We start from the raw sequence: 27501 nt of genomic DNA on the forward strand, positions 1-27501 counted from the left end.
AGAATTTGTATTCTGCTGCTGTGTGAAAATTGTATAATTTTTTAAAAATAAATCTTAATTATGTTGAATTGGTTCACAGCACTTTTCAGGTCATCACTGACTCAATGGACATGAGTTTGAGGAGACTTCAGGAGATAGTGAAGGACAGGAAAGCCTGGAGTGCTGCAGTTCATGGAGTTTCAGAGTTGGACACAATTTAGTGGCTGAACAACAACAGCAAACATCCGTCTACTTCTGTCTGCTCATTCTATTAATTTTTGGAAGTTTGATAGTGAAACTCCAACTAAAAATCTTAATTTATCTATGTAGAAAAATAATTGCAATATATAGTGGACCTGTATGTAACTTTGTTCTGCATTTTCCAAGTCTTCTGTAAATGTGTTATCATACTTTAATAATTGAAAAAATAAAAAGAAAATAAATTTTAAAAGATGCAGGGAAAAAAGTGTAAATTTAAAAGTATTTCTGTAACTCCTCACCAAGGCATAACAAATCATAAAATGATCAATAATCAAGAAGGAAAATAAGTTTATAAGTTACAAATAGATTATGGGTAATAATTAAACATATTTTATTAGCAATAGATATATGGGAGAGTCATATTTGAATTCAATGCCATATTAATGGTACTTAGTCAAAATTGTCATTTACATTCATGAAATATAGGTCAGGTAAAAACAAAATTAAAAGTAACAAATTTGGGGGAACTTATCATCAAAAAGCAATCAAACTCATATGGAACAGCTAAATAAGAGAATTTCTTTTGCCCAAAAGTCTGAATACAACTTGTATGTTCTATTAAAAAAGAATCCTTCTAAATTATATTTTTTGCTGTGACTGTGCACATGTAGAAAGCAACCATTTTAGAACCTGGCATGGGTTGCAAGCCAGGAGATAATCACAGAAAATGGAAAAAATCATTCTTAAAATCTCTAATGAAAAATTAAAATGAATAAGTCTTTTTGCCCCAGTTGAGAAATTTAGCATGTTATTAACAAATTGCTGACACTTAATCCTTGGAAGAAAATTTATGACCAACCTAGATAGCATATTCAAAAGCAGAGACATTACTTTGCTGACTAAGGTCCATCTAGTCAAGGCTTTGGTTTTTCCTGTGGCCATGAATGGATGTGAGAGTTGGACAGTGAAGAAGGCTGAGCGCCGAAAAATTGATGCTTTTGAAGTGTGGTGTTGGAGAAGACTCTTGAGAGTCCCTTGGACTGCAAGGAGATCCAACCGGTCTACTCTGAAGGAGATCAGCCCTGGGATTTCCTTGGCGGGAATGATGCTAAAGCTGAAGCTCCAGTACTTTGGCCACCTCATGCGAAGAGTTGACTCATTGGTAAAGACTCTGATGCTTGGAGGGATTGGGGGCAGGAGGAAACGGGGACAACAGAGGATGAGATGGCTGGATGGCATCACTGACTTGACGTGAGTTTGAGTGAACTCCGGGAGTTGGTGATGGACAGGGAGGCCTGGCGTGCTGCAATTCATGGGGTCGCGAAGAGTCGAACACAACTGAGTGACTGAACTGAACTGAATAGATGATTTTGGTATAAAACTGATCAGAATGTAAAAATATAGGAGACCAAAGATTTTGGCTCCTATGGAGATGAAGGAGCCAAAACAAGCTGAATTTTAACTACATATCTGGTTCATAAATGGCCATTGTGAATGGTACAGAAGTGAAACAGCCATGTAAAAAATCATAGTTAAGATTGAAATTAAAGCATTATACAGATTTTACAGGTTTAATAGATCAGTAAACCTAGAAAAAACAATCCTTTAGACTATATATATACTATATATCTAACACTTTTTTACTTTCAATCTTGAATGAGACACATAAATAATTTTAGATCAATAATAATGATATCCAAAATTGTTTTGAATATTTGGTCAAATATTCAGGAAATGGTAGAGCTTGGGATTTACTTCAGTGGATCCGAGCTTGATTTTCTCTACAAAGAAAAAGGCAGCACACAGACAATTCTAATGGATGTTTTACCCAATTGAGGTAACTGGCAAAAATATCAGAAACAGAAAAAATGAATCGTATAATGTTAGCATTTTCATGCACACATACATACACTACTTAGGAACAATATACATATTAAAAATGATAGAGAAGAATTATTCATGTCAATAAAATCAAGAATAGATTTCCCTGTTTAAATTTTATAATTTATTTCTGGTTGATTCTCTGTATTTTTAAAACATGCTAGGGCAAAAACACATGACGATATGGTATAAATTAGAGCTCTTGCTTCTGAATCTTTTATTCTTTTGAGAATCTCTATCATTAGTGTTGAGCGATATTTTAGATTTAACAGAGTTGAACATATATTAGTAATAAGATTCTTGTAAATATTATAGAAAATACAAAAATGTGATAAGAATTCTATTTTTGGAATATGTTGTTGTTCAGTTGCTCAGTCTGGTCCAACTCTTTGCGACTCCATGGACTGCAGCACGCCAGGATTCCCTGTATTTCATCATCTCCCGGATTTTGCTCAAACTCATTTTCACTGAGATGGTGATGCCATCCAGCCAGCTCATCCTCTGTTCCCTTCTCCTCCTGCCTTCAATCTTTCCCAGCGTCAGGGTCTTTTCCAATGAGTCGGCTTTTCGCAAAAGGTAGCCAAAGTATTGGAGCTTCAGCTTCAGCATCAATATTCAATATTCAGCATTCAATATTCAGGGTTGATTTCCTTTAGGATTGACTGGTTTGATCTCCTTGCAGTCCAAGGGACTCTCAAGAGTATTCTCCAACACCACAGTTCAAAGCATCAATTCTTTGGGGCTCAGACTTTTTTATTGTCCAGCTCTCACATCCATACATGACTAATGGAAAAACCATAGCTTTGAGTATATGGACCTTTGTCGGCAAAGTAATGTCTCTGATATTTAATATGTTGTCTAGGTTTGTCACTGCTTTTCTTCCAAGAAGCAGGTGAGTTTCAATTTTATGGCTGCAGTGACCGTCCACAGTGTTAAATAAATAAAGTCTGTCATTGTTTCCATTGTTTCCCCATCTATTTGCCATGAAGTGATGGAACCAGATGCCATGATCTTCGTTTTTTTAATGTTGAGTTTTAAGTCAGCTTTTTCACTCTCTTCTTTCACCTTCATCAAGAGTCTCTTTAATTCCTCTTTGCTTTCTGCCCTAAGGGTGATGATATCTGCATATCTGAGTTTACTGATATTTCTCCCTGCAATTGTGATTCCAGCTTGTACTTCATCCAGCCCAGCATTTCACATGATGTACTCTGCATATAAGTTAAATAAACAAGGTGACAATACACAGCCTTGACATACTCCTTTCCCAATTTTGAACCAGTCCGTTGTTCCATGTCTGGTTCTAATTGTTGCTTCTTGACCTCCATACAGGTTTAGAAGGGGGCAGGTAGGGTGATCTGATACTCTCATCTCTTTAAGACTATTCCACAGTTTATTGTTATCTACACAGTCAAAGGCTTCAGCGTAGTCAGTGAAGTAGATGTTTTTCTGAAATTCTCTAGCTTTTTCTATGATCCAGTTGGTGTTGGCAATTTGATCTGTGGTTCCACTCCCTTTTCTAAACCCAGGTTGTGCATCTAGAAGTTCACATACTGTTGAAGCCTAACTTGAAGGATTTTGAGCATTACTTTGCTAGCTTGTGAAATGAGTGCAATTGTGCAGTAGTTTGAACATGAGTGCTGAGTATATTAAAAATGGAAACAATCAGACCTGAGCTTAAGTAATGAAAACTCAAAAAACTCAAGAAACCTACTAAACACAGGTGACTGTTCATTTTTCCAAAGCAAACAGAACTAAGAAGACATGGATTTCTCATTAACTGTGGCAGCTTATTCACACTCCTCACTAAATCTTTCAAAGATTTTTATTTAAGATAAAAAGTATGAACATCTTAGTGCTGGAATCTCAGAGAACCACCTGAACCAATGGAGCATGAGGTGTAATGGGATAAATGTTAGCAATGATCTGAGTGTCTCCTGAAAAAAGATCAGTTGTGTGCTAATCTGTATGCAGGTCAGGAAGCAACAGTTAGAACTGGACATGGAACAACAGACTGGTTCCAAATAGGAAAAGGAGTACGTCAAGGCTGTATACTGTCACCCTGCTTATTTAACTTATATGCAGAGTACATCATGAGAAACGCTGGACTGGAAGAAACACAAGCTGGAATCAAGATTGCCGGGAGAAATACCAATAACCTCAGATATGCAGAGGACACCACCCTTACGACAGAAAGTGAAGAGGAACTAAAAAGCCTCTTGATGAAAGTGAAAGTGGAGAGTGGAAAAGTTGGCTTAAAGCTCAACATTCAGAAAATGAAGATCATGGCATCCGGTCCCATCACTTCATGGGAAATAGATGGGGAAACAGTGGCAGACTTGATTTTTTTGGGCTCCAAAATCACTGCAGATGGTGACTGCAGCCATGAAATTAAAAGATGCTTACTCCTTGGAAGAAAAGTTATGACCAACCTAGATAGCATATTCGAAAGCAGAGACATTACTTTGCCAGCTAAGGTCCATCTAGTCAAGGCTATGGTTTTTCCTGTGGTCATGTATGGATGTGAGAGTTGGACTGTGAAGAAGGCTGAGCGCCGAAGAATTGATGCTTTTGAACTGTGGTGTTGGAGAAGACTCTTGAGAGTCCCTTGGACTGCAAGGAGATCCAACCAGTCCATTCTGAAGAAGATCAGCCCTGGGATTTCTTTGGAAGGAATGATGCTAAAGCTGAAACTCCAGTACTTTGGGCACCTCATGCGAAGAACTGACTTATTGTAAAAGACTCTGATGCTGGGAGGGGTTGAGGGCAGGAGGAGAAGGGGACGACAGAGGATGAGATGGCTGGATGGCATTACTGACTCGATGGACGTGAATCTGAGTGAACTCTGGGAGTTGGTGATGGACAGGGAGGCCTGGCGTGCTGCGATTCATGGGGTCGCAAAGAGTCGGACACAACTGAGTGACTGAACTGAACTGAACTGATGCTAATTTCACTTCACATATAACTTGCAATGTTCTGTATTGGAGCATTGCTCTGTATTAAAAGTACAGTTAAGCATGAGTCCTTCCTGCCAATATAGAGAAGAGTGTCTCACATTCTTCTTCTCCATCTTTTCCGCAGACTTACTGTGGAATTCTGGACTGCTGAGGTAATTCTATTTATAAGGACATTTTCTTAATCCTTTTCTAAATGTCTGAAGTTGCACCTACAGGTAAATTCATCACTAATTTTCCCCTACTTCTCTAAGACCCCAAGAGTGAAGCACATCCCAATAGGATTCTCAGAACCTATGCCTCCCTGGGTTGATCTCACACAAAGGAAATGTTTTCACCAGTTGAGAGTCATTAATTCATGTTGAGAATTCGTCATACTCCGTAGAAAGCTGGGATACAGACAATGCAGAAAAGACTAGGATTAAGGGAGATGTAGTCTAAAGAGCCAGTCTTCACTATTATAAGAAAAAAAAAAAAAGGGAAAAAATAAGTTGATAACAAATGCCGTGGGCAAAAATATTAGAAGCAGAGAAGTAAAGGTTTGCAGATTCTCAGTCCAGGCATTTCAGGAGGAAAAGCAGACACAGCCCCAGACCCAGGACAGGACATTTACCTGAGAAGTTGCCGTTTCCTCCCCTTCTTCTTCCTGCTATGTCTTCTCTGGGAATGTTATGTTGCAAATTCACACCTGTGTCTTGAGAAAATACCTTCAAAGGCATCCGCACATCTCTTTAACCTGCAACCACTTCACCTACAGACAAAACGACCTTGAAAAGCTGAAAAAGGCCCACCTCTCCTGTCCTTTGTCTCAGGAGAGATTCGGGAACAATCACTTCTTACCTGGAGACCAGACTGTGGACTTATTTCTTGATTGTTCTCTCCCCATAGAGAGCTCCTAACACTCTGCTCACACAGACGATGTGTGCTGACTTCCCCGGTCCAAATCCAGCTAGACCAGCCCTGCTGCTTCTCCTCGGACTGAAGCTGGGCCTTAGCTCTCACAAACGGACCAGGAGCCACACCCTTAACCTGGGCATCTCCTTAGGATCCCCTGAAGCACTTCCTGCAAACCACACTGATGCTCCCACAGGACCAACACAGAACTCTGTTGGGAGGGCATCAGTGAGGTCATTTCCTGACACTGGTCACGTGATCCTGATGGGGAACAGATGGAAACCACTTGGCTAAAGATTCTTTCTGAATCATTTCAGTGAATATAAATGCCTGGTGGTCAGGTCCCCACCCCAAGAAGTTATGAATCTGCAGGTCTGAGGTGCAGAAATGAGTCTTTACCAAGTTTCCAGTATATTCTGATGTTTCTTCCCCAAGACCCATATTCAGACACCCAGAGCTCCAACCCTCACACTTAGCACAGCTGAGACCTCTCAGGAGGGGAAGATTAAGGGTGGGAACTTCTGAGGGAGGTCAAGGCTAGAATCAGGCAGAGAACGTTCCAGCATTTGGGGTTCAGGCCTTTCTAAGTGACCCTGGGTGAAGTGCTGTGGGCTCCCCAGGTTGGGCATGGATTGGTCCATTCAAACCAAGAGGAGCAGGAATCTGGTGAGCTCTGAGGGTGTCATTGAAGGGGGGCCTGTGAAGTAGACCCTGGGGTTCAGCCAGACTGCTGATCTCAAGGAAGGGGGTCACCTAGTGGAGGTGCTCACAGGACTGGCTGGTGTGAGCTCAAGGACCTGCAGGCTGCCTGCTCCCCAGACAGATGCTGAGGCAACAACAGCACGGAGCAGTCAGGGAAGCTCTCAACAGTACTCTGAATGATCCTTCTTATTAGAACCATCACAATGTCCCTGCAGTTACAGAGGGGGGAAAAAGTACAATGGATAAATGATGGGAAATACATGATCAAATGATTTGAGGCATAAGGGTAGTAAGGAAACTAACTGTTACAGATGCCATCCCTCTGTGCTACAAGAGTTTATTGTTATGTGCTCTTCCCTGCAACCTTAATAAGAGGTTAATGCTGGTGGTAGGTTAACACTTCATTCATTCACACCAACTTTACAAGAAGCCATTCAGTTTTATTGATTAACATGTCTGAACATCACACACAGTCAGAATAAAAACCTTTTATACTCCACTGTGTAACTTTGATTAAAAGACAGATTACAAGCATAAACAATGATATTCATTCCTCTGATATAATGATCTGAGAGTTGTGATTTCTATGGTTACAAAATGGAGGCCAATCATTTAAGAAAGAAGACTTACAGTAATTACAGGAATTTTCTGGGAAAGGTTTCCCATACATTTTAGGGTATCAGAGGTTATTTGAAATATGTCAAATATTCATGATTTCTGTTGATGTTATAAAACACATCAAGATTTCAGTGAACTGTCATTATATTAACCTTTAAAAGCATAACTTGATAATTTACATCTTTAGTATGTGGAATTATTCCCTGAACATTTACATCATGGTGACCTACAGGAATGTTTGACATGAATGACAAACACCTCCATTTAGATGTTTACTGTACATGTTACATTACTGTGCCCTTAATCTTCTAATGGAGAATACATATAAATGATTTCTCCTTAGAGAGAGGGCTTCTCTCATCTTTGAGGTACCAACCATCAAAAACGTAAGTTTGCATACACACTAGAAATGACGTATATCATGGAGTAATTAGAGAGTTGAATTACATTCATTTTCAAATAATCACAAATCATGTCAATATAAACAAGGATACATTACTAATAATTTTACCTTTCTAAACATCAACCTTTCATCTTGTGATCCACACTAACATATCAATTTGCCATTTGTTTTAACTGTGGATTACTATCTACAGTTCAGTTCAGTTCATTTCAGTTGCTCAGTCGTGTCTGACTCTTTGCGACCCCATGAATTGCGACACGCCAGGCCTCCCTGTTTATCACCATCTCCCGGAGTTCACTCAGATTCACATCCATCGAGTCAGTGATGCCATCCAGTCATCTCATCCTCTGTTGTCCCCTTCTCCTCCTGCCCCCAATCCCTCCCAGCATCAGAGTCTTTGCCAATGAGTCAATTCTTTGCATGAGGTGGCCAAAGTACTGGAGTTTCAGCTTTAGCATCATTTCTTCCAAAGATATCCCAGGGTTCAGAATGGACTGGCTGGATCTCCTAGCAGTCCAAGGGACTCTCAAGAGTCTTCTCCAACACCACACTTCAAAAGCATCAATTCTTCGGCACTCAGCCTTCTTCACAGTCCAACTCTCACATCCATACATGACCACAGGAAAAACCATAGCCTTGACTAGACAGATCTTAGTTGGCAAAGTAATGTCTCTGGCTTTCGAATATGCTATCTAGGTTGGTCATAACTTTTCTTCCAAGGAGTAAGCATCTTTTAATTTCATGGCTGCAGTCACCATCTGCAGTGATTTTGGAGCCCCCCAAAATAAAGTCTGACACTGTTTCCATTGTTTCCCCATCTATTTCCCATGAAGTGATGGGACCGGATGCCATGATCTTTGTTTTCTGAATGTTGAGCTTTAAGCCAACTTTTTCACTCTCCACTTTCACTTTCATCAAGAGGCTTTTTAGCTCCTCTTCACTTTCTGCCATAAGGGTGGTGTCATCTGCATATCTGAGGTTATTGGTATTTCTCCCGGCAATCTTGATTCCAGCTTGTGTTTCTTCCAGTCCAGCGTTTCTTGTGATGTACTCTGCATAGAAGTTAAATAAGCAGGGTGACAGTATACAGCCTTGACGCACTCCTTTTCCTATTTGGAACCAGTCTGTTGTTCCATGTCCAGTTCTACCTGTTGCTTCCTGACCTGCATACAGATTTCTCAAGAGGTCAGGTGGTCTGGTATTCCCATCTCTTGAAGAATTTTCCACAGTTGATTGTGATCCATACAGTCCAAGGCTTTGGCATAGTCAATAAAGCAGAAATAGATGTGTTTCTGGAACTCTCTTGCTTTTTCCATGATCCAGAGGATGTTGGCAATTTGATCTCTGGTTCCTCTGCCTTTTCTAAATCCAGCTCGAACATCTGGAAGTTCATCGTTCACGTATTGCTGAAGCCTGGCTTGGAGAATTTTGAGCATTATTTTACTAGCATGTGAGATGAGTGCAATTGTGCAGTAGTTTGAGCATTCTTTGCATTGCCTTTCTTTGGGATTGGAATGAAAACTGACCTTTTCCAGTCCTGTGGCCACTGCTGAGTTTTCCAAATGTGCTGGCATATTGAGTGTAGCACTTTCACAGCATCATCTTTCAGGATTTGAAATAGCTCAACTGGAATTCCATCACTTCCACTAGCTTTGTTCATAGTGATGCTTTCTAAGGCCCACTTGACTTCACATTCCAAGATGTCTGGCTCTAGATGAGTGATCACACCATCGTGATTATCCAGGTCGTGAAGTTCTTTTTTGTACAGTTCTTCCGTGTATTCTTGCCACCTCTTCTTAATATCTTCTGCTTCTGTTAGGTCCAGACCATTTCTGTCCTTTATTGAGCCCGTCTTTGCATGAAATGTTCCCTTGGTATCTCTAATTTTCTTGAAGAGATCTCGAGTCTTTCCCATTCTGTTGTTTTCCTCTATTTCTTTGCATTGATCACTGAAGAAGGCTTTCTTATCTCTTCTTGCTATTCTTTGGAACTCTGCATTCAGATGCTTATATCTTTCCTTTTCTCCTTTGCTTTTTGCTTCTCTTCTTTTCACAGCTATTTGGAAGGCCTCCCCAGACAGCCATTTTGCTTTTTGCATTTCTTTTCCATGGGGATGGTCTTGATCCCTGTCTCCTGTACAATGTCATGAACCTCAGTCCATAGTTCATCAGGCACTCTGTCTATCAGATCTAGTCCCTTAAATCTATTTCTCACTTCCACTGTATAATCATAAGGGATTTGATTTAGGTCATACCTGAATGGTCTAGCGGTTTTCCCTACTTTCTTCAATTTAAGTCTGAATTTGGCAATAAGGAGTTAATGATCTGAGCCAGTCAGCTCCCGATCTTGTTTTTGCTGACTGTAGAGAGCTTCTCCATCCTTGGCTGCAAAGAATATAATAAATCTGATTCAGTGTTGACCATCTGGTGATGTCCATGTGTAAAGTCTTCTCTTGTGTTGTTGGAAGAGGGTGTTTGCTATGACCAGTGCATTATCTTGGCAAAACTCTATTAGTCTTCGCCCTGCTTCATTCCGCATTCCAAGGCCAAATTTGCCTGTTACTCCAGATGTTTCTTGACTTCCTCCTTTTGCATTCCAGTGCCCTATAATGAAAAGGACATCTTTTGGGGGTGTTAGTTCTAGAAGGTCTTGTAGGTCTTCATAGAACCGTTCAACTTCAGCTTCTTCAGCATTACTGATTGGGGCATAGACTTGGATTACAGTGATATTGAATGGTTTGCCTTGGAAAGGAACAGAGATCATTCTGTCATTTTTGAGATTGCATCCAAGTAGTGCATTTTGTACTCTTTTGTTGACCATGATGGCTACTCCATTTCTTCTGAGGGGTTCCTGCCCACAGTAGTAGATATAATGATCATCTGAGTTAAATTCACCCATTCCAGTCCATTTTAGTTAGCTGATTCCTAGAATGTCGACGTTCAAGAGGAACTTTGGAAAACAGGATTGATGTAAAGCTTTCTAGTATGGATTTTCTGGAATTTATTTAGATTTCAGTTTTCAATAAACCATTTTTCTACATTTTTTTTTCTTTTACATTTTTACATCCTTCCATATCTTTCTTATATCAATGGTCTCATTATTTCTGACATGTATGTTTAGGACAAACTTCTTCCATCACTTATTTCATTACTAGGGTTTCTCTCCAGTGTGTGCACTCAGATGACTAGCGAGATGACTGCTGTGCCTAAAGGCTTTGCCACAATCGTTACATTTATAAGGTTTCTCTCCTGTATGAATTCGCTGGTGTTTAGTAAGAGTTGAGGAATCCCTAAAGGCTTTTCCACATTCTTTACATTTATAAGGTTTCTCTCCAGTATGAATTAACTGATGTTGAGTAAAACCATAGCGCTGGCTAAAGGCTTTGCCACAATCTTTACATTTATAAGGTTTCTCTCCAGTATGAATTCTCTGATGTTGAGTAAAATTTGAATTTTGATTAAAAGTTTTTCCACATTCTTTACATTTATAAGGTTTCTCTCTTGTATGAATTCGCTGGTGTTTGGTAAGTGTTGAGGATTGACTAAAGGCTTTTCCACATTCTTTACATTTATAAGGTTTCTCTCCAGTATGAATTAACTGATGTTGAGTAAAACCATAGCGCTGGCTAAAGGCTTTGCCACAATCGTTACATTTATAAGGCTTCTCTCCAGTATGAATTCGCTGGTGTTTAGTAAGAGTTGACTTTTTATTAAATGCATTTCCACATTCTTTACATTTATAAGGTTTCTCTCCTGTATGAATTCGCTGGTGTTTAGTAAGTGTTGAGGATTGACTAAAGGCTTTTCCACATTCTTTACATTTATAAAGTTTCTCTCCAGTATGAATTAACTGATGTTGAGTAAAACCATAGCGCTGGCTAAAGGCTTTGCCACAATCCTTACATTTATAAGGTTTCACTCCAGTATGAATTCGCTGGTGTTGAGTAAGATTTGAGTTTTTCTTGAAGGCTTTTCCACATGCTTCACATTTATAAGGTCGCTCTCCAGTATGAATTCGCTGGTGTTGAGTAAGACCATAGCGCCGGCTAAAGGCTTTGCCACAATCCTTACATTTATAAGGTTTCTCTCCAGTATGAGTTCGCTGGTGTCGAGTAAGATTTGAGTTTTGATTAAAGGCTTTGCCACACTTTGCACATTTATAAGGTTTCTCCCCAATGTGAATTCGTTGATGTTGACTAAGATTTGAGAAATAAATAAACACTTTGCCACATTCCTTGCATTTATAAGGTTTCCTGCCAGTATGGATTTGTCGATGCTGACTAAGATTTGAACTCTGATTAAAGGCTTTGGCACATTCTGTACACTTGAAAGGTTTCCTTCCTGAATGTATTTTCCTATGTTTACTTTTATTAGATGAGTTACTAAAGACTTTCCCACACTTATTACACTTGTAATGTTTCTGTGGATTCTGAATCCTCTGCTGTTGAATAAGATTTGAAGACTGATTAGAAACTTTACCATATTCACTACAATTGTAAGTTTTCTCTCCATTATGAATACTCTTATTTAGAGGAAGACCTGATGCTTGATAAAAGATATTCCTACATTTATTACTTTTACAATCCTTGTGTGAAGAGTGAGCTCCCTGATGTTCCATAAAGTTTGAGTCTTGTTCAAAGTTATGCCCAGTTTCATTGCGTGAATAGACCTTCACTCCATCGTAAATAATTGTGTAATTATTGCAGCTGGAGCTCTTACTTAAGGTCTGACTCATTTTACTACACATGGATAGTTCTTCCGTATTAACGATATCATGGGATGTATTGAACACTGATGGTTGGATTACATCTCTTCCATTATCATCAACATTATACACCTTGGAATGGAGAGAAAATATCTGTTGGTGGAAGAATAATGACTTTCTGCTCACAGATCCCTCAAACTGATGACATTGTGAGTTTTTCCCAACATTTTTAAATTTCTGGTTTTCAGACATATTTAAATGTATGTTTAATTGAAGCCTATGCTCAGAGTGGTTTGAATGAGTATTTACAGTAGAGACTGGAGGACCTTCCAGATTTTCCACATTTCCTTTCAGAGAACAAGTATGTTTCAAAAAACGATGTAAATTTTTTCTGAAAAACTTACACTTCTCAGCAGATGCTGAAGACTGAAATGGGTGTTTCCCCCAGTTTGACTCATGTAGCTCATTTCTTTCTGCAGTAATGTCTGTATTATCTGTAACTGTCTCAATTTCTTTATGTCCATATAAACATCCTCTCTGTCTTTCACATGCCTTTGTATGTTCTGAGTCTTTCATTAATTGCAAGTTTCTGAGGTGAAATCTTTCATATATTCCTAGGTTTGCTTTTGGGATCAAATCTTCTACCCTTGGTTTCTTTGGCATCAAATCCTGGGTGTCTTGAGGAGACATAGCTGAAAGACACCAAAGAATCAGTTTTCTTACCTACTATTCTCAGTGAATATCCTTAAAGATTTAGAGAAAATTGATGAACTCTTCACTAGCTTAAAAATAAAATAGAGATGGGAGGATCAAGATGCCAGAGGATTAGGCAGACATGGACTTCATTTCTCTCCACAAGTGCATCAAGCATACATCAGAAATGGAACAGTTCTCGCAGAGCCCAGCTGGACACTAGCAGAGGACCTTTGAAATCTAAAAGTACAAGAAAGATTCCTGCTGAGCTAGGCAGGGCAAAAGAAAGAAGAAGGAAAAAGAACAGGAAAGGAAGTGGGATGGGGCTTGCAACCCTGGGGGGGTCTGAAGAGAGGAGAGGTCTCCATATCTGGGGAAGACCCTCACTGGGGGAGCCCAGTTGAGACAGAAGGGGAGCCTCATCCTCTGTGGGAAGAGAACATGGCAACAGTCTGTGGCAGCAGGACAGAGTGAGACGTGTATACAGGGTACAGACCCCTGCCTTGCCCACCCAGCCTGAGAGGGTGTCCACCACTGCAGACAAGGGCTGGATGCTGGAATGTGAGGTCTGGAGAGCAGACCCAGGCAGAGGACTGCTGTGGGCTGTGAGGAGACAACCTGCAGGAAAGGCAGGGAGGGAGGAGCCCTGCAAACAGAAATGCTTGGAGAGGAAACCTGAACCACCACAGAGTAGAGCGCCATTGTTGAATGATGTCCAAAGCCAAGACCCACCATTGTTTAGAGCCTCTCTCCCCCTGTGCCGGCCTCTTCTCACCAGGCACTATGAAGGGCTCCATTAGGGTGGGTGCTCTCATGAATCCAGCTGTTGCCTCTTCCTCTGCGCCCCTCATTACCAGGGCAGACTGGTGGACTCTGGGAAACCTTGGGAGCAGGTAGCTGTAGTTTATCCACATGCACAGAGGGGGCTGAAGCACTGCTGAGCCCCAGGGTCTGGCAGTTTAAGGAAGTCAAGCTGATATCTCTACTGGAATTTGCACAAACTCATTTCTATACCATCACAGCTATCTTTGTAAACTCAGCCCCTTTAGAACATCTGAGTGGACAAGGAGGGCTCCCCCAGTCACAGAAGGTATAGCATAAGCAGCTGTAGATTTTGTGGGCTCCTACACTAGGGGGTGGGGCCAGGCCGGAATCTGAGCTGCCCCCAGAGCACCACAGCGGGTCCAGCTTCATGATGAATGCAATCCTGGGCCCTGACTTCAGAGGATCTATGCTGGTGACCTGGTGAAAACAACATCTGAGAGACAGCAGGGCCATGTGCTGGGATACCCATGGTTGAGGTGGGGCCAAGGGCAGTGCCGACCAGGATCACATGAGAGCTTGCACAAGGCATGAAACGTGACACACAGAACACTCCCCGAGGTGAACATCCCCAGAGGAGCAATCCTCAGGGACTTCTCTCCCAGTGGGTGTGCTCCAATCCCACCTGCCTCCACCACAGATTAGAATCATGGTGAAGAAACAGATCTGGGGGCTTCTACTCCACAAACCAGGGAGCAGACCCCACCACAGACAGGGCAGTGACAGCCAAAGAGCCAAGGGGAAGCTCCCCTTAATATCCAGGGCAGGCTCGGATCACAGTAACAACAATCAAAAGTCTATCAAGTGGATAAGGGTGCAAACCTCTGACCAACCTCACCCACCAGGGGACAGACACCAGGAGCAAGAGGAACCAGGATCCTGCAGCTTGCAGAACGGAGACCACAAACACAGAAAATGTGACAAAATGAGAGGACAAAGAAATATGTTGTAGAGGAAGGAGCAACATAAAAACCTGCTTAGATAAAAACTAAGTGAAGACTAGAGAAGTAATCAAATGATTACTTTTTGCTTAAAGTCCTCTTTTTTTTTAAATTTTAATTTTTACTTTATTTTACTTTACAGTACTGTATTGGTTTTGCCATACATTGACACAAATCCGCCATGGGTGTACATGAGTTACCAAACATTTTCACAAGTACTAGGTGCCTACTAATTCTTTAATTCACTTCTTATCACCTGTGTTTTTATTTGAGAATGTTCTATTAGATGTTTGAATCTAAAAATCATAAATGATATGACATAGAACTAATGTCCTAGCAAGTGAGGACATATAAGACAGAGTCCAGGGAAGCTCATAACGAACGAGATAAATTGACAAAGTACCAGTTCTTAAGAAATTAAAAAAAAAGTGAGACTTTAAAAATATGATGGAAACACATGGGGCTCTACTCAGTACTCTTTGGAGACCTAACTGGGAAGGAAATCTAAAACAGAGTGGCTATATATATGTATAATTGTTACTGTTTGCTGTACAGCAGAGAAACTTTGTAAAACAGCTTCACTCCACTAAGAACTTAATAAAAGTATTTCTATATATTATCAAAAAACCTTAACAGTTTGACACAACCATTACAAATGTGGAAAATGTTCTAAGTTCTTATGCCAATTTATTTTAAAATTCTTTGAGGTAATTGAATATATTAAAGTATTTTACCATTCAGGAATTGAGACAAATACACTTAGGTATTTAACATGAGTTCGTATAAAGAGAAGAGAACCTTTAAAGTAACCATGAGACTTTCATTTTCCCATTTTAGGGAGGTTTTGCTTTATGCAGTAAAGACATTACTTGAGTTTGACATGAATAAGGTCATATCTGCAGTTTCCAATGGATTGGAAACTATAAATCAGGAAAAAAAAAAATCTGTCCTAACTGTTCTAGGACTTTGGCAGTATGTCTATGACTCCACTTACACAGTTCTGTTTAAAGGTAGAAACAAACTTTAAAAGGAGTATCATATAGTCACTCAGAAGTGTGCACAGTTTTCCTAGGATCCCCAAGAAGTGAAAAAGCAGCCAACTCATGGAGGTTGTCACAGGCCAAGAGGAGAATTTTAGCTCTCACTGTGAATGAGAAAAGCAACCACTGGAGATGAATTCATGAATGATTAAAGAGACAGAATGGGGCAGGAGATAGCTGTCTATGACAGCAACAGAAATAAATCCAGACTTCTCCAAAATCATTTCCAATGAAGCAGATCTTCCCAAACCACCTGACAAAGGATGACTTCCTCACTGATTCTCATAGACTCAACCATACATATATATAGCCACTCTGTTTTAGATTTCCTTCTCAGTTAGGTCTCTCACTGGACTTCTCACCTGAGTCATCGGCTCCATCCATTCACACCTACCTGGGTATATGCCTACTGTCTCCATTCTCCTTATATTCCTGAGATCCTTCATTTGCTCCAGAAAGGTGACCAAATCTGGCTTAGAGACCACAAGACCTGTTCATCAGAGAAAGGAATATTTGTTGTGCCAGAGATTCATCAGTTTCCAATCCAATATGTAGTCATGTGAGAAGAGAATGCATGGGTGAATGTTAATACAGCCTAGAGAATGATTTCCCCAAATACTTTATTGAAAGTACCTACATAATGCTAACTAACACAAAAAAGTCAGGTCCTGAGATTCTGGTCAAGTGCCACTAAAGCAAAAGTAAGTAGTGGAAATGTGAAACTAAGAGAAGGCACAACTCTTCAATACCACAGAACTTACACAACCACCACCAACCTAGAAGAAGGAGGCAGATTACATGAAGGCAGAAGAAGGTTACAAGCATAACGAACCATCATGAAGCCTTTCTTTCTAAACTCACAGATACCCATTTCCCCTAGAAAGCAGAGATCTGAAACAAATGTGTGGAGCAGAAAATTTCAGAAGACATTCTAGAAATGAAGGAACCAAAACCCTGAGGTTAGATAAGCGATTCTGGAAGGAAGTCATCCTCACCCAAGCAGGCCAGGTTCCTATAGTTCTCTACCATCACGTCCCTGTACAATTCCCGCTGACCGAGGTCCAGGCACTCCCACTCCTCTTGAGTGAAGTCTATGGCCACATCCCGGAATGTCAACCATCCCTGAAATACAAAGTACAGATGCCGTGTTGCTGTGGGAACACTTCCTAATATGACCCATGATGGAAATGTCAAATTCAGAGACATGGTTTTCATTTAGGAGAGCGGCTGCTATTAGACAAGAATATAATTTTTACACAATAATATTTTCTTTTGGGGGGTGTTAATTCTAGAAGGTCTTGTAGGTCTTCATAGAACCGTTCAACTTCAGCTTCTTCAGCATTACTAGTCAGGGCATAGACTTGGATTACTGTGATATTGAATGGTTTGCCTTGGAAATGAACAGAGATCATTCTGTCATTTTTGAGATTGCATCCAAGTACTGCATTTCGGACTCTCTTGTTGACCGTGATGACTACACCATTTCCTCTATCTACTTGCCCACAATAGTAGATATAATGGTCATCTGAGTTAAATTCACCCATTCCAGTCCATTTTAGTTTGCTGATTCCTAAAATGTTGACGTTCACTCTTACCATCTCCTGTTTGATAGCTTTCAATTTGCCTTGATTCATGGACCTAACATTCCAGGTTCCTATGCAATATTGCTCTTTACAGCATCGGATCTTGCTTCCATCACAGTCACATCCACAACTGGGTGTTGTTTTCGCTTTATCTCTTCATTCTTCCTGAAGTTGCTTCTCCACTGATCTCTAGTAGCATATTGGGCACCTACCAACCTGGGGAGTTCCTCTTTCAGTGTCCTATCCTTTTGCCATTTCATACTGTTCAAGGGGTTCTCAAGGCAGGAATACTGAAGTTGTTTGCCATTCCCTCCTCCAGTGGACCACATTTTGTCAGAACTCTCCACCATGACTTGGGTGGCCCTGCACAGCCTGGCTCATAGTTTCACTGAGTTAGACAAGGCTGTGGTCCATGTGATTAGATTGGTTAGTTTTCTGTGATTGTGGTTTTCAGTCTGTGTACTCTCTGGTGGAAAAGGATAAGAGGCTTATGGAAGCTTCCTGATGGAATAGACTGACAGAGGGGGAAACTGGGTCTTGTTCTGATGGGTGGGGCCATGCTCAGTAAATCTTTAATCCAATTTTCTGTTGATGGGTGGAGCTGCGTTCCCTCCCTGCTATTTACCTGGGGCCAAACTATGGTTGAGGTAATGAAGATAATGGTGACATACCTCAAAAGATCCCATGCATGCACTGTTAGTCTGTGCTCCTAATCCTGCAGCAGGCCACCACGGACTCTTCTAGAGTTAACACCCACAAAAGATGTCCTTTTCATTATAGGGGATGGGAATGCAAAAGTAAGAAGTCAAGAAACACCTGGAATGATAGGCAAATTTGGCCTTGGAGTACAGAATGAAGCAGGACAAAGACTAATAGAGTTCTGCCAAGAGAATGCACTGTTCGTAGCAAATACCCTCCTCCAACAACACAAGAGAAGACTCTACACATGCACATCACGAGACAGTCAACACTGAAATCAGATGGATTATATTCTTTGCAGTCAAAGATGGAGAAGCTCTATACAGTCAGCAAAAACAAGACTGGGAGCTCACTGTGGTTCCAATCAGGAACTCCTTATTGCCAAATTCAGACTTAAATTGAAGAAAGTAGGGAAAACCACTAGGCCATTTAGGTATGACCTAAATCCAATCCTTAACGATTATACAGTGGAAGTGAGAAATAGATTTAAGGGACTGGATCTGATAGACAGAGTGCCTGATGAACTATGGATGGAGGTTAATGATATTGTACAGGATGATCAAGACCACCCCCAAGAAAAAGAAATGCAAAAAAGCAAAATGGCTGTCTGAGGAGGCCTTACAAATAGCTGTGAAAAGAAGAGAAGCCAAAAGCAAAGGAGAAAAAGAAAGATATATCCATTTGAATGCAGAGTTCCAAGGAATAGCAAGGAGAGATAAGAAAGCCTTCCTCAGTGATCAGTGCAAAGAAATAGAGGAAAACAATAGAATGGGAAAGACTAGAGATCTCTTCAAGAAAATTAGAGATACCAAGGGAATATTTCACGCAAAGATGGGCTGAAAACAAGACAGAAATGGTCTGGACCTAACAGAAGCAGAAGATATTAAGAAGAGGTGGCAAGAATACACAGAAGAACTGTACAAAAAAGATCTTCATGACCCACTATCATGATGGTGTGATCACTCATCTAGAGCCAGACATTCTGGAATGTGAAGTCAAGTGGGCCTTAGAAAGCATCACTATGAATAAAGCTAGTGGAGGTGATGGAATTCCAGTTGAGCTATTTCAAATCCTGAAAGATGATGCTGTGAAAGTGCTGCACTCAATATGCTAGCAAATTTGGAAAACTCAGCAGTGGCCACAGGACTGGAAAAGGTCAGTTTTCATTCCAGTCCCTAAGAAAGGCAATGCCAAAGAATAATCAAACAACTGCACAATTGCACTCATCTCACACGCTAGTAAAGAAATGCTCAAAATTCTCCAAGCCAAGCTTCAACAATACGTGAACTGTAAACTTCCAGATGTTCGAGCTGGATTTAGAAAAGGCAGAGGAACCAGAGATCAAATTGCCAACATCCTCTGGATCATGGAAAAAGCAAGAGAGTTCCAGAGAAACATCTATTTCTGCTTTATTGACTATGCCAAAGACTTTGACTGTGTGGATCACAATAAACTGGAAAATTCTTCAAGAGATGGGAATACCAGACCACCTGACCTGCCTTTTGAGAAATCTGTATGCAGGTCAGGAATCAACAGTTAGAACTGGATATGGAACAGCAGACTGGTTCCAAATAGAAAAAGAATACAGTTAAGGCTGTATATTGTCACTCTGCTTATTTAACTCATATGCAGAGTATATCATGAGAAATGGTGGGCTGGATGAAGCACAGGCTGAAATCAAGATTGCCAGCAGAAATATCAATAACCTCAGACATGCAGATGACACCACCCTTATGGCAGAAAGTAAAGAAGAACTAAAGATCCTCTTGATGAAAGTGAAAGAGGAGAGTGAAAAAGTTGGCTTAAAGCTCAGCTTTCAGAAAACTAAGATCATGGCATCTGGTCCCATCACTTCATGGCAAATAGATGGGGAAACAGTGGAAAGAGTGACAGACTTTATTGGGGGGGGGGGGGGCTCCAAAATCACTGCAGATGGTGACTGCAGCCATGAAATTAAAAGACGCTTACTCCTTGGAAGGAAAGTTATGACCAACCTAGACAGCATATTAAAAAGCAGAGACATTACTTTGTCAACAAAGATCCATCTAAAAGGCTATGGTTTTCCAGTAGTCATGTACGGATGTGAGAGTTGGACTATAAAGAAAGCTGAGAATTGAAGAATTGATGCTTTTGAACTGTGGTGTTGGAGAAGACTCTTGAGAGTCCCTTGGACTGTAAGGAGATCCAACCAGTCCATTCTGAAGGAAATTAGTTCTGAATATTCATTGGAAGGACTGATATTGAAGCTGAAATTCCAATACTATGGCCACCTGATGCGAAGAACTGACTCATTTGAAAAGACCCTGATCCTGGGAAAGCTTTAAGGCGGGAGGAGAAGGGGATGACAGAGGATGAGATGGTTGGATGGCAACATTGACTCAATGGACATGAGTTTGAGTCAACTCTGGGAGTCGGTGATCGACAGGGAGGCCTGGCATGCTGCAATCATGGGGTTGCAAAGAGTCAGATACGACAGACTGAACTGAACTGAACATTTTCTACCATATTTTTAGCCCCAAGAAAAAAGGATGAGATATGATCCACAAACTACCACAGAAACTGTTATGACTTGGAAGAGGAATTATAAAATAATCAGATCAACATTGACATATTTATTTTTGAGTGCTGTCCTCATGTGACACAAGATAAACTGTCTATCAAAAAAAAAGGGAAATATTTTTAAAAGCACATTCTGCTCCAAACATGCTGTGGTGGGCTCAGTGTGCCACATTTTTAATAACCTTATTTGAACTAGTAATGTTGAAAATTCTGCTCCATGAATGCCCATTTTGAACAGCAATGAAGTAGAATAGTAAGGAAAGAATTCATACTTAACTTTGAACTTTAAGAGTTCTACAGATTTTACAGGTCTAATAGGATTGTAACCTTGGTGGCAATAATCATTTTAACTATTTAGTATATATTATACATCTTTCTGACAGTTTTTCAGAGTCTTGAATATTCAACAGAAACAATTTAAAATCAATAATGTTGCTGTTGCATCTCTTGACAAATATTTTAACGGACATTCTTTAAATGGAAGAGCTGAAATTTTACTTCACTTTATGGACACTGCTGCTGCTGCTGCTAAGTTGCTTCAGTCGTGTCCAACTCTGTGCGACCCCATAGACGGCAGCCCACCAGGCTCCCCCGTCCCTGGGATTCTCCAGGCAAGAATACTGGAGTGGGTTGCCATTCCTAGACTTTAATGAAACCCAGACAAATGTACAGAGACAACTCTAATGAAAGGTAATAGAAATTTCTGTATTTGTAAATAATACTACAAACAGGAAGTGTTTGTCACTCAGCTGTGTCCTACTCTTTGGGACCCCAGGGACTGTAGCCTGCCAGGCTCCTCTGTCCATGGGATTCTCCAGGCAAGAATACTGGAATGGGTAGCCATTCCCTTCTCCAAGGACTCTTAAAAAACAAAACAAAACAAAACAAAAAACAAGAAAAAAATCAATGTAATCATGTTAACATGTTTATGCATACAGGCATATACTACAATAGACTCTATACTCAGTAACAGTAATAGAGAAAAACTGTCATGTCAATAACATCAGGATAATTTCTAACTGATTAAAAATGTACATAAATATTTCAGGATTTTAATTTTTTAAAACAGACTAGAGTGCAGACATACACAACAATATAAAATAAAGTGGAGCTCTGGTTCTGAATTTTTTAATTTCCTGAAAGTCTGTATCATTTGCACTGAACTATATTTTAAAACTTGACAGGGGCTGGGGAAGGGGGGAGGGGAGGGAACTTAACACTATTGAACATAGATTAGCACTAATATGATTCTTGTAAACATTTTGGAAAATACAGAAATAGGATAAAACTATGTCTGTGATGTGAGCATAGAGTGTACTGGAAATGATCAGCCTGGGGCTTGAGTGACGGAAACCCCCACTCCCCAAACCCAGCATCTCTACTAAACACAGGTGAGTGTTGTCATCTACAAACTGGCACTTGCCAAGAGCATTGCCAGCGAGTGAACAAGGGTGTTTGCCATCTGCCTCCGGGGAGAATGAGCCCTATGGAGCTGCAAGTGTTGACTTCAATCCCCCGAGGGAGTTCAGGTTGCATTGAGGCACTCTGCGCGCCACAGAATCTGGTGGAACAGGTCTTTAGAGAGCTAGATATTTTCAGGAACTGATTTCATGATCCCAGTCCTTGCATCTCTTCCTATCTGTGTGTGCTGGGCCTAGTCACTTCGTTGTACTCTGTCTGTGGAGGTTCTCCAGGCAAGAATACCAGAGGGGGTTGCCATGCCCTCCTCAAGGGGATCGTCCCAACCCATGGATCAAACCAAGGCATTGCAGGCAGATTCTTTACCATCTGAGCCATCAGGGAAGCCCCTTCATATCTAGAAGAAGAAAGAAAGTGAAGTCGCTCAGTCGTGTCTGACTCTGCGACCCCATGGATTATAGCCCACCAGGCTCCTCCATCCATGGAATTTTCCAGGCAAGAGTACTGGAGTGGATTGCCATTTCCTTCTCCAGGGGATCTTCTTGACCCAGGGATTGAACCCGGGTCTCCTGCATTGCAGGCAAACACTACCGTCTGAGCCACCAGGGAATCAGCGCTAAATCACTGAACGGTGACATCAGCTCCTCATGACCAGAAGAAATGCTTTTGTCAAGTTAGCGCTTGACTGCACTGAACTCTCAGTTCACTAAAATCTTATACACCGACTTTCCCCTACCGCCTCTTGGAGCAGTCTCTCAGAGTTATCTGAGGTGCTGTCTCCTGGGCTGCTGTCCGCATTTTGCTGTAAATAAAATTTAACTCACAATTCTGAAGTTGTGCATCTGTTTTAGCCAACAGTGTTCATTGTTCAAAGCAAAGAGAAACTAAGATGATAAAGAGTTTCCCCATTAACTGTGGTAGTTATGCATATCCCTCAGTTTTTCTTTCCAGGACCCTTTTTGAAGACAGAAAAAAAAAAGTGCACTGGAATCTCATAGAAGCACCTGAATGGGTGAACATTTGAGGTCATGGGGTAAGAAGTACATGGGAAAATGCGTTATCACTGTCAGGTATTTTAGCAATATCATGAAAACCATGATCTCAATATATTACGAAAAATATCAGTTTTATGCAAATTCCACTGCATATATACCTCCCATGATCTGCAAACTAATAACACATTAATAGTACTAATAGTACATAACAGTGAGTTTTTTTTTTATTGATACAGAGGATAGTCTCTGGTACATTTTTCATTTCTGAAAATTTTCTGAAAAATTCTGGACTGCTGAGTTCATTCTACTTATACGGGCATTTTTTACTCCTGTTCTAAAGAACTGAATTGCATCCACATGTAAACTCATCACGGCATTTCCCCTACTTTCCTAGGACCCCAACACTGAACCACATTCCAATGGGAATCTCAGATATCCGTGTTCATCTCTCACAAAGGGAATATATTCACCAGTTGAAAGTCACTAATTCATGTTGAGAATTCATCATGGTCTGTAGAAAGCCAGGATAGAATGAAGAAAAGGCTGTGGGACACAAGGGAGAAGCAGTCTAAAGAGCCAGTCTTCACTATTATAAGAAAAAAAGAAAAAAGAGAAAGTTGATAACAACAAACCCCCAGGGAGAAAAACTGGAATCAGAGAAGTAAAGGTTTGCAGCTTCTCAATCCAGCCGTTTCAGGAGGAAAAGCAGACACAGCCCCAGACACGGGACAGGACATTTACCTGAGAAGCTGCCATTTTCTCCTCTTCTTCCTCCTACCCTGAGTCTTCTTTGGGGATATTGTGTCCCAAACTTGCATACATGAAGAGAAAATACCTTTAGAGGCATCCACACAGCTCTTTCACCTTCAACTGCTGCAGTGAAAAAGAAGAGAAGGTCTTGTTTCTCTCTCCCTTTTCTGAGCTCTTTTCTGACTTCCTCTGTCCCTGAGCTGCAGTTGGTAATCAAGATTAAGCTGATATGCTAATCACACCCTTGGTTTGGTGCTCACTTTCCCCATTCTCTTTGCAGACCACCCCGAGAGTTCTCTTTCTTTTCGCATTAGAGAGAGCAGGCCCCAGAACAATTCACAAGAGACAATGGGCCCCACTTCTCGGCTACTTGACTCTGCCTCTGAGGGTTTTTGAACAATGCAGCAGGAAGATGGGCTTCCAGGAGCCCTGAGCTGGAGCCCTCACCTCTGCCTGCCCCAGAGCTCTGGAGCGAGGGTTGAGAGCGGGATCTTCTCCAAACAAAGACTGTCAGCCTGATCCTGGGGAGGGGCTTTCTCTGGAATGGTGTGGCCTATGCCTGTGCCCTTGGGGGAGGGGAGGGGAAGGGTGAGTGTCACCTGGGGGCCCTGGGTTCCTGCAAGGCTTTGCTCTCAGAATTCTACCAAAGATGGCCCGAGTCCTTGGAGTTTTTTTGTTGTTGTTTTTTGTTGTTGTTTTTACTTCCCTCTCTAAACTGGGGACACAGGTTTTCACAAAATGCTTTGCACTGTGAACACCTCTCTGCAGGTGGGGGGCCTCCTACTTCAGAGCAGGGGCCTGGAGGTGTTTCCATCACAGCTTTCTTTAAAAATAAACCAGGGGCAGCAGTGGACGTTGGGTTAACAGTGTGTATGTGCAGGGACATATGCCTTTGAAAATGATGCCCTAAAAGCTATCTCATGACCAACCAAAGAAATAAGGATCAGTGTTAGGTCATAAGTGAACTTACCCATAAATTAATACATGAAAGGGATTCCCTGGTGGCTCAGATGGTAAAGAGTCTGCCTGCAGTGTGGGAGACCCAAGTTTGAGCCCTGGGTCAGGAAGATCCCCTGAAGAAGAAAATGGCAACCCTCTCCAGTATTCTTGCCTGGAAAATCGATGGACAGAGGAGACTAGCAGGCTATAGTCCGTAGGGTTGCAAAGAGGCAGACACGACTGAGCGACTTCATTTTCACTTTCAGCACATAAAAATGTTGCTGCTCTACTTCATGGTTGTATTTCTAGGTTTATGAATCATCTACAATAGTTTGTTCTCTGCTCTTTTTAAAGAGTTCTATTTTTTCACATCTTTAATGGATAACTGACTAAGGGAAAATTAAGTATAGGAGCATATCCATTTTTCTAATAGTATATATTCTAAAAAATATTTAGTGTGCGTGTACCAGTACCAATATCTTAGATGATTCAGTTTTACAGCAGAAATGAGAGTAAGGTACAGAGATTTCCCATATACATCTTGTTCCCACACATAGACAATCTCCCTACTTATCTTTCCCCATCTGAAGGTACATTTGTTAGCACTGATGAATCTACACAGACATTAAGTAAAGTTTCTAGTTTCACCTTAGGTTTCTCTTTTAGGGATGTGTACAGATATCCTGGAATGTGAAGTCAAGTGGGCCTTAGAAAGCATCACTATGAACAAAGCTAGTGGAGGTGATGGAATTCCAGTTGAGCTGTTTCAAATCCTGAAAGATGATGCTGTGAAAGTGCTGCACTCAATACGCCAGCAAATTTGGAAAACTCAGCAGTGGACTCAGGACGGGAAAAGGTCAGTTTTCATTGCAATCCCTAAGAAAGGCAATGCCAAAGAATGCTCAAACTACCACAGAATTGAACTCATCTCACACTCTAGCAAAGTAATGCTCAAAATTCTCCAAGCCAGGCTTCAGCAATACGCGAACCGTGAACTTCCAGATGTTCAAGCTGGATTTAGAAAAGGCAGAGGAACCAGAGATCAAATTGCCAACATCCACTGGATTGAGAAAGCAAGAGCATTCCAAAGAAACATCTATTTTTGCTTTATTGACTATGCCAAAGCCTTTGACTGTGTGGATCACAATAAACTGTGGAAAATTCTTCAAGAGATGGGAATACCAGACCACCTGACCTGCCTCTTGAGAAATCTGTATGCAGGTCAGGAATCAACAGTTAGAACTGGATATGGAACAACAGACAGGTTTCAAATAGGAAAAAGGAGGGAGTATGTCAAGGCTGTCTACTGTCACTGTCCTTATTTAACTTATATGCAGAGTACATCATGAGAAACGGTGGGCTGGATGAAGCACAAACTGGAATCAAGATTGCCGGGAGAAATATCAATAACCTCAGATATGCAGATGATACCACCCTTATGGTAGAAAGTGAAGAACTAAAGATCCTCCTGATAAAAGTGAAAGAGGATAGTGAAAAAGTTGGCTTAAAGCTCAACATTCAGAAAACGAAGATCATGGCATCTGGTCCCATCACTTCATGGGAAATAGATGGGGAAACAGTGGAAACAGTGTCAGACTTTATTTTTAGGGGCTCCAAAATCACTGCAGATGGTGACTGCAGCCATGAAATTAAAAGATGCTTACTCTTTGGAAGGAAAGTCATGACCAACCTAGACAGCATATTTAAAAGCAGAGATATTACTTTGTCAACAAAGGTCTATCTCGTCATAGCTATGATTTTTCCAGTAGTCATATATGGATGTGAGAGTTGGACTATAAAGAAAGCTGAGCACTGAAGAACTGATGCTTTTGAGCTGTGGTGTTGGAGAAGACTCTTGAGAGTCCCCTGGACTGCAAGGAGATCCAACCAGTCCATCCTAAAGGAAATCAGTCCTGAATATTCATTGGAAGGACTGATGTTGAAGCTGAAACTCCAATACTTTGGCCACCTGATGTGAGGAGCTGACTTATTGGAAAAGATGCTAATCCTGGGAAAGCTTTAAGGAGGGAGGAGAAGGGGATGACAGAGGATGAGATGGTTGGATGGCATCACCGACTCAATGGACGTGAGTCTGAGTGAACTCTGGGAGTTGGTGATAGATAGGGAGGCCTGGTGTGCTGCGGTCCATGGGGTCGCGAAGAGTCAAACATGACTGAGCAACTGAACTGACTGACTCTATGGGTCTGGGCAAATGTATAATAACTTGTGTCCATTTAAACAGTTTAACACAATGATTTCATGGTCCTGAACTCAGGATATTCATAACCCCTCCTTTGCAACCCATGGCAACCACTGACCATTTTAAACTCTTCTACATTTCCGACTATGTTCTCAAGTGGCTCTGTGGTAAAGAACCCACCTGCCAATGCAGGTGACCTGAGTGATGTGCGTTCAATCTGTGGATAAGGAAGTTCCCTGGAGAAAGAAATGACCGCCCACTCCAGTGTTCTTTCCTGGGAAATCTCATGGACAGAGGTTCCTGGCAGGCTACAGTCATTGGGTCCCAAAGACTCAGACACAACTGAGCACATAAGAACATTTACCTACACCAAAATGCCATGTTGTAAAAATCCTACTTTTTGTAGCATTTTCAGATGGGCTTTCTTCACATAGCAAAATGCATGGAATGATCGTCCATGTATTCTACGCCTTGAAAGCTTAATATAAAAAAGTTTAATGTCTACATCTGCACTTCTAGTCCTGCTCA

General features: G+C 41.1%; 1 protein-coding gene across 1 annotated transcript in view; it reads right to left on the reverse strand.

Annotated features, from left to right (window-relative positions):
• Window positions 1-27501, reverse strand: part of LOC128064064 (uncharacterized) — a 425534-nt gene that overhangs the window by 256697 nt on the left and 141336 nt on the right. The window contains 1 exon segment of the mRNA XM_052656874.1: window positions 10781-12036. Within this exon segment, the coding sequence (XP_052512834.1) occupies window positions 10781-12036 (1256 nt within the window).

The sequence above is a fragment of the Budorcas taxicolor genome, chromosome 18, assembly GCF_023091745.1.
Source record: "Budorcas taxicolor isolate Tak-1 chromosome 18, Takin1.1, whole genome shotgun sequence".
Classification (NCBI taxonomy): Eukaryota; Metazoa; Chordata; class Mammalia; order Artiodactyla; family Bovidae; genus Budorcas; species Budorcas taxicolor.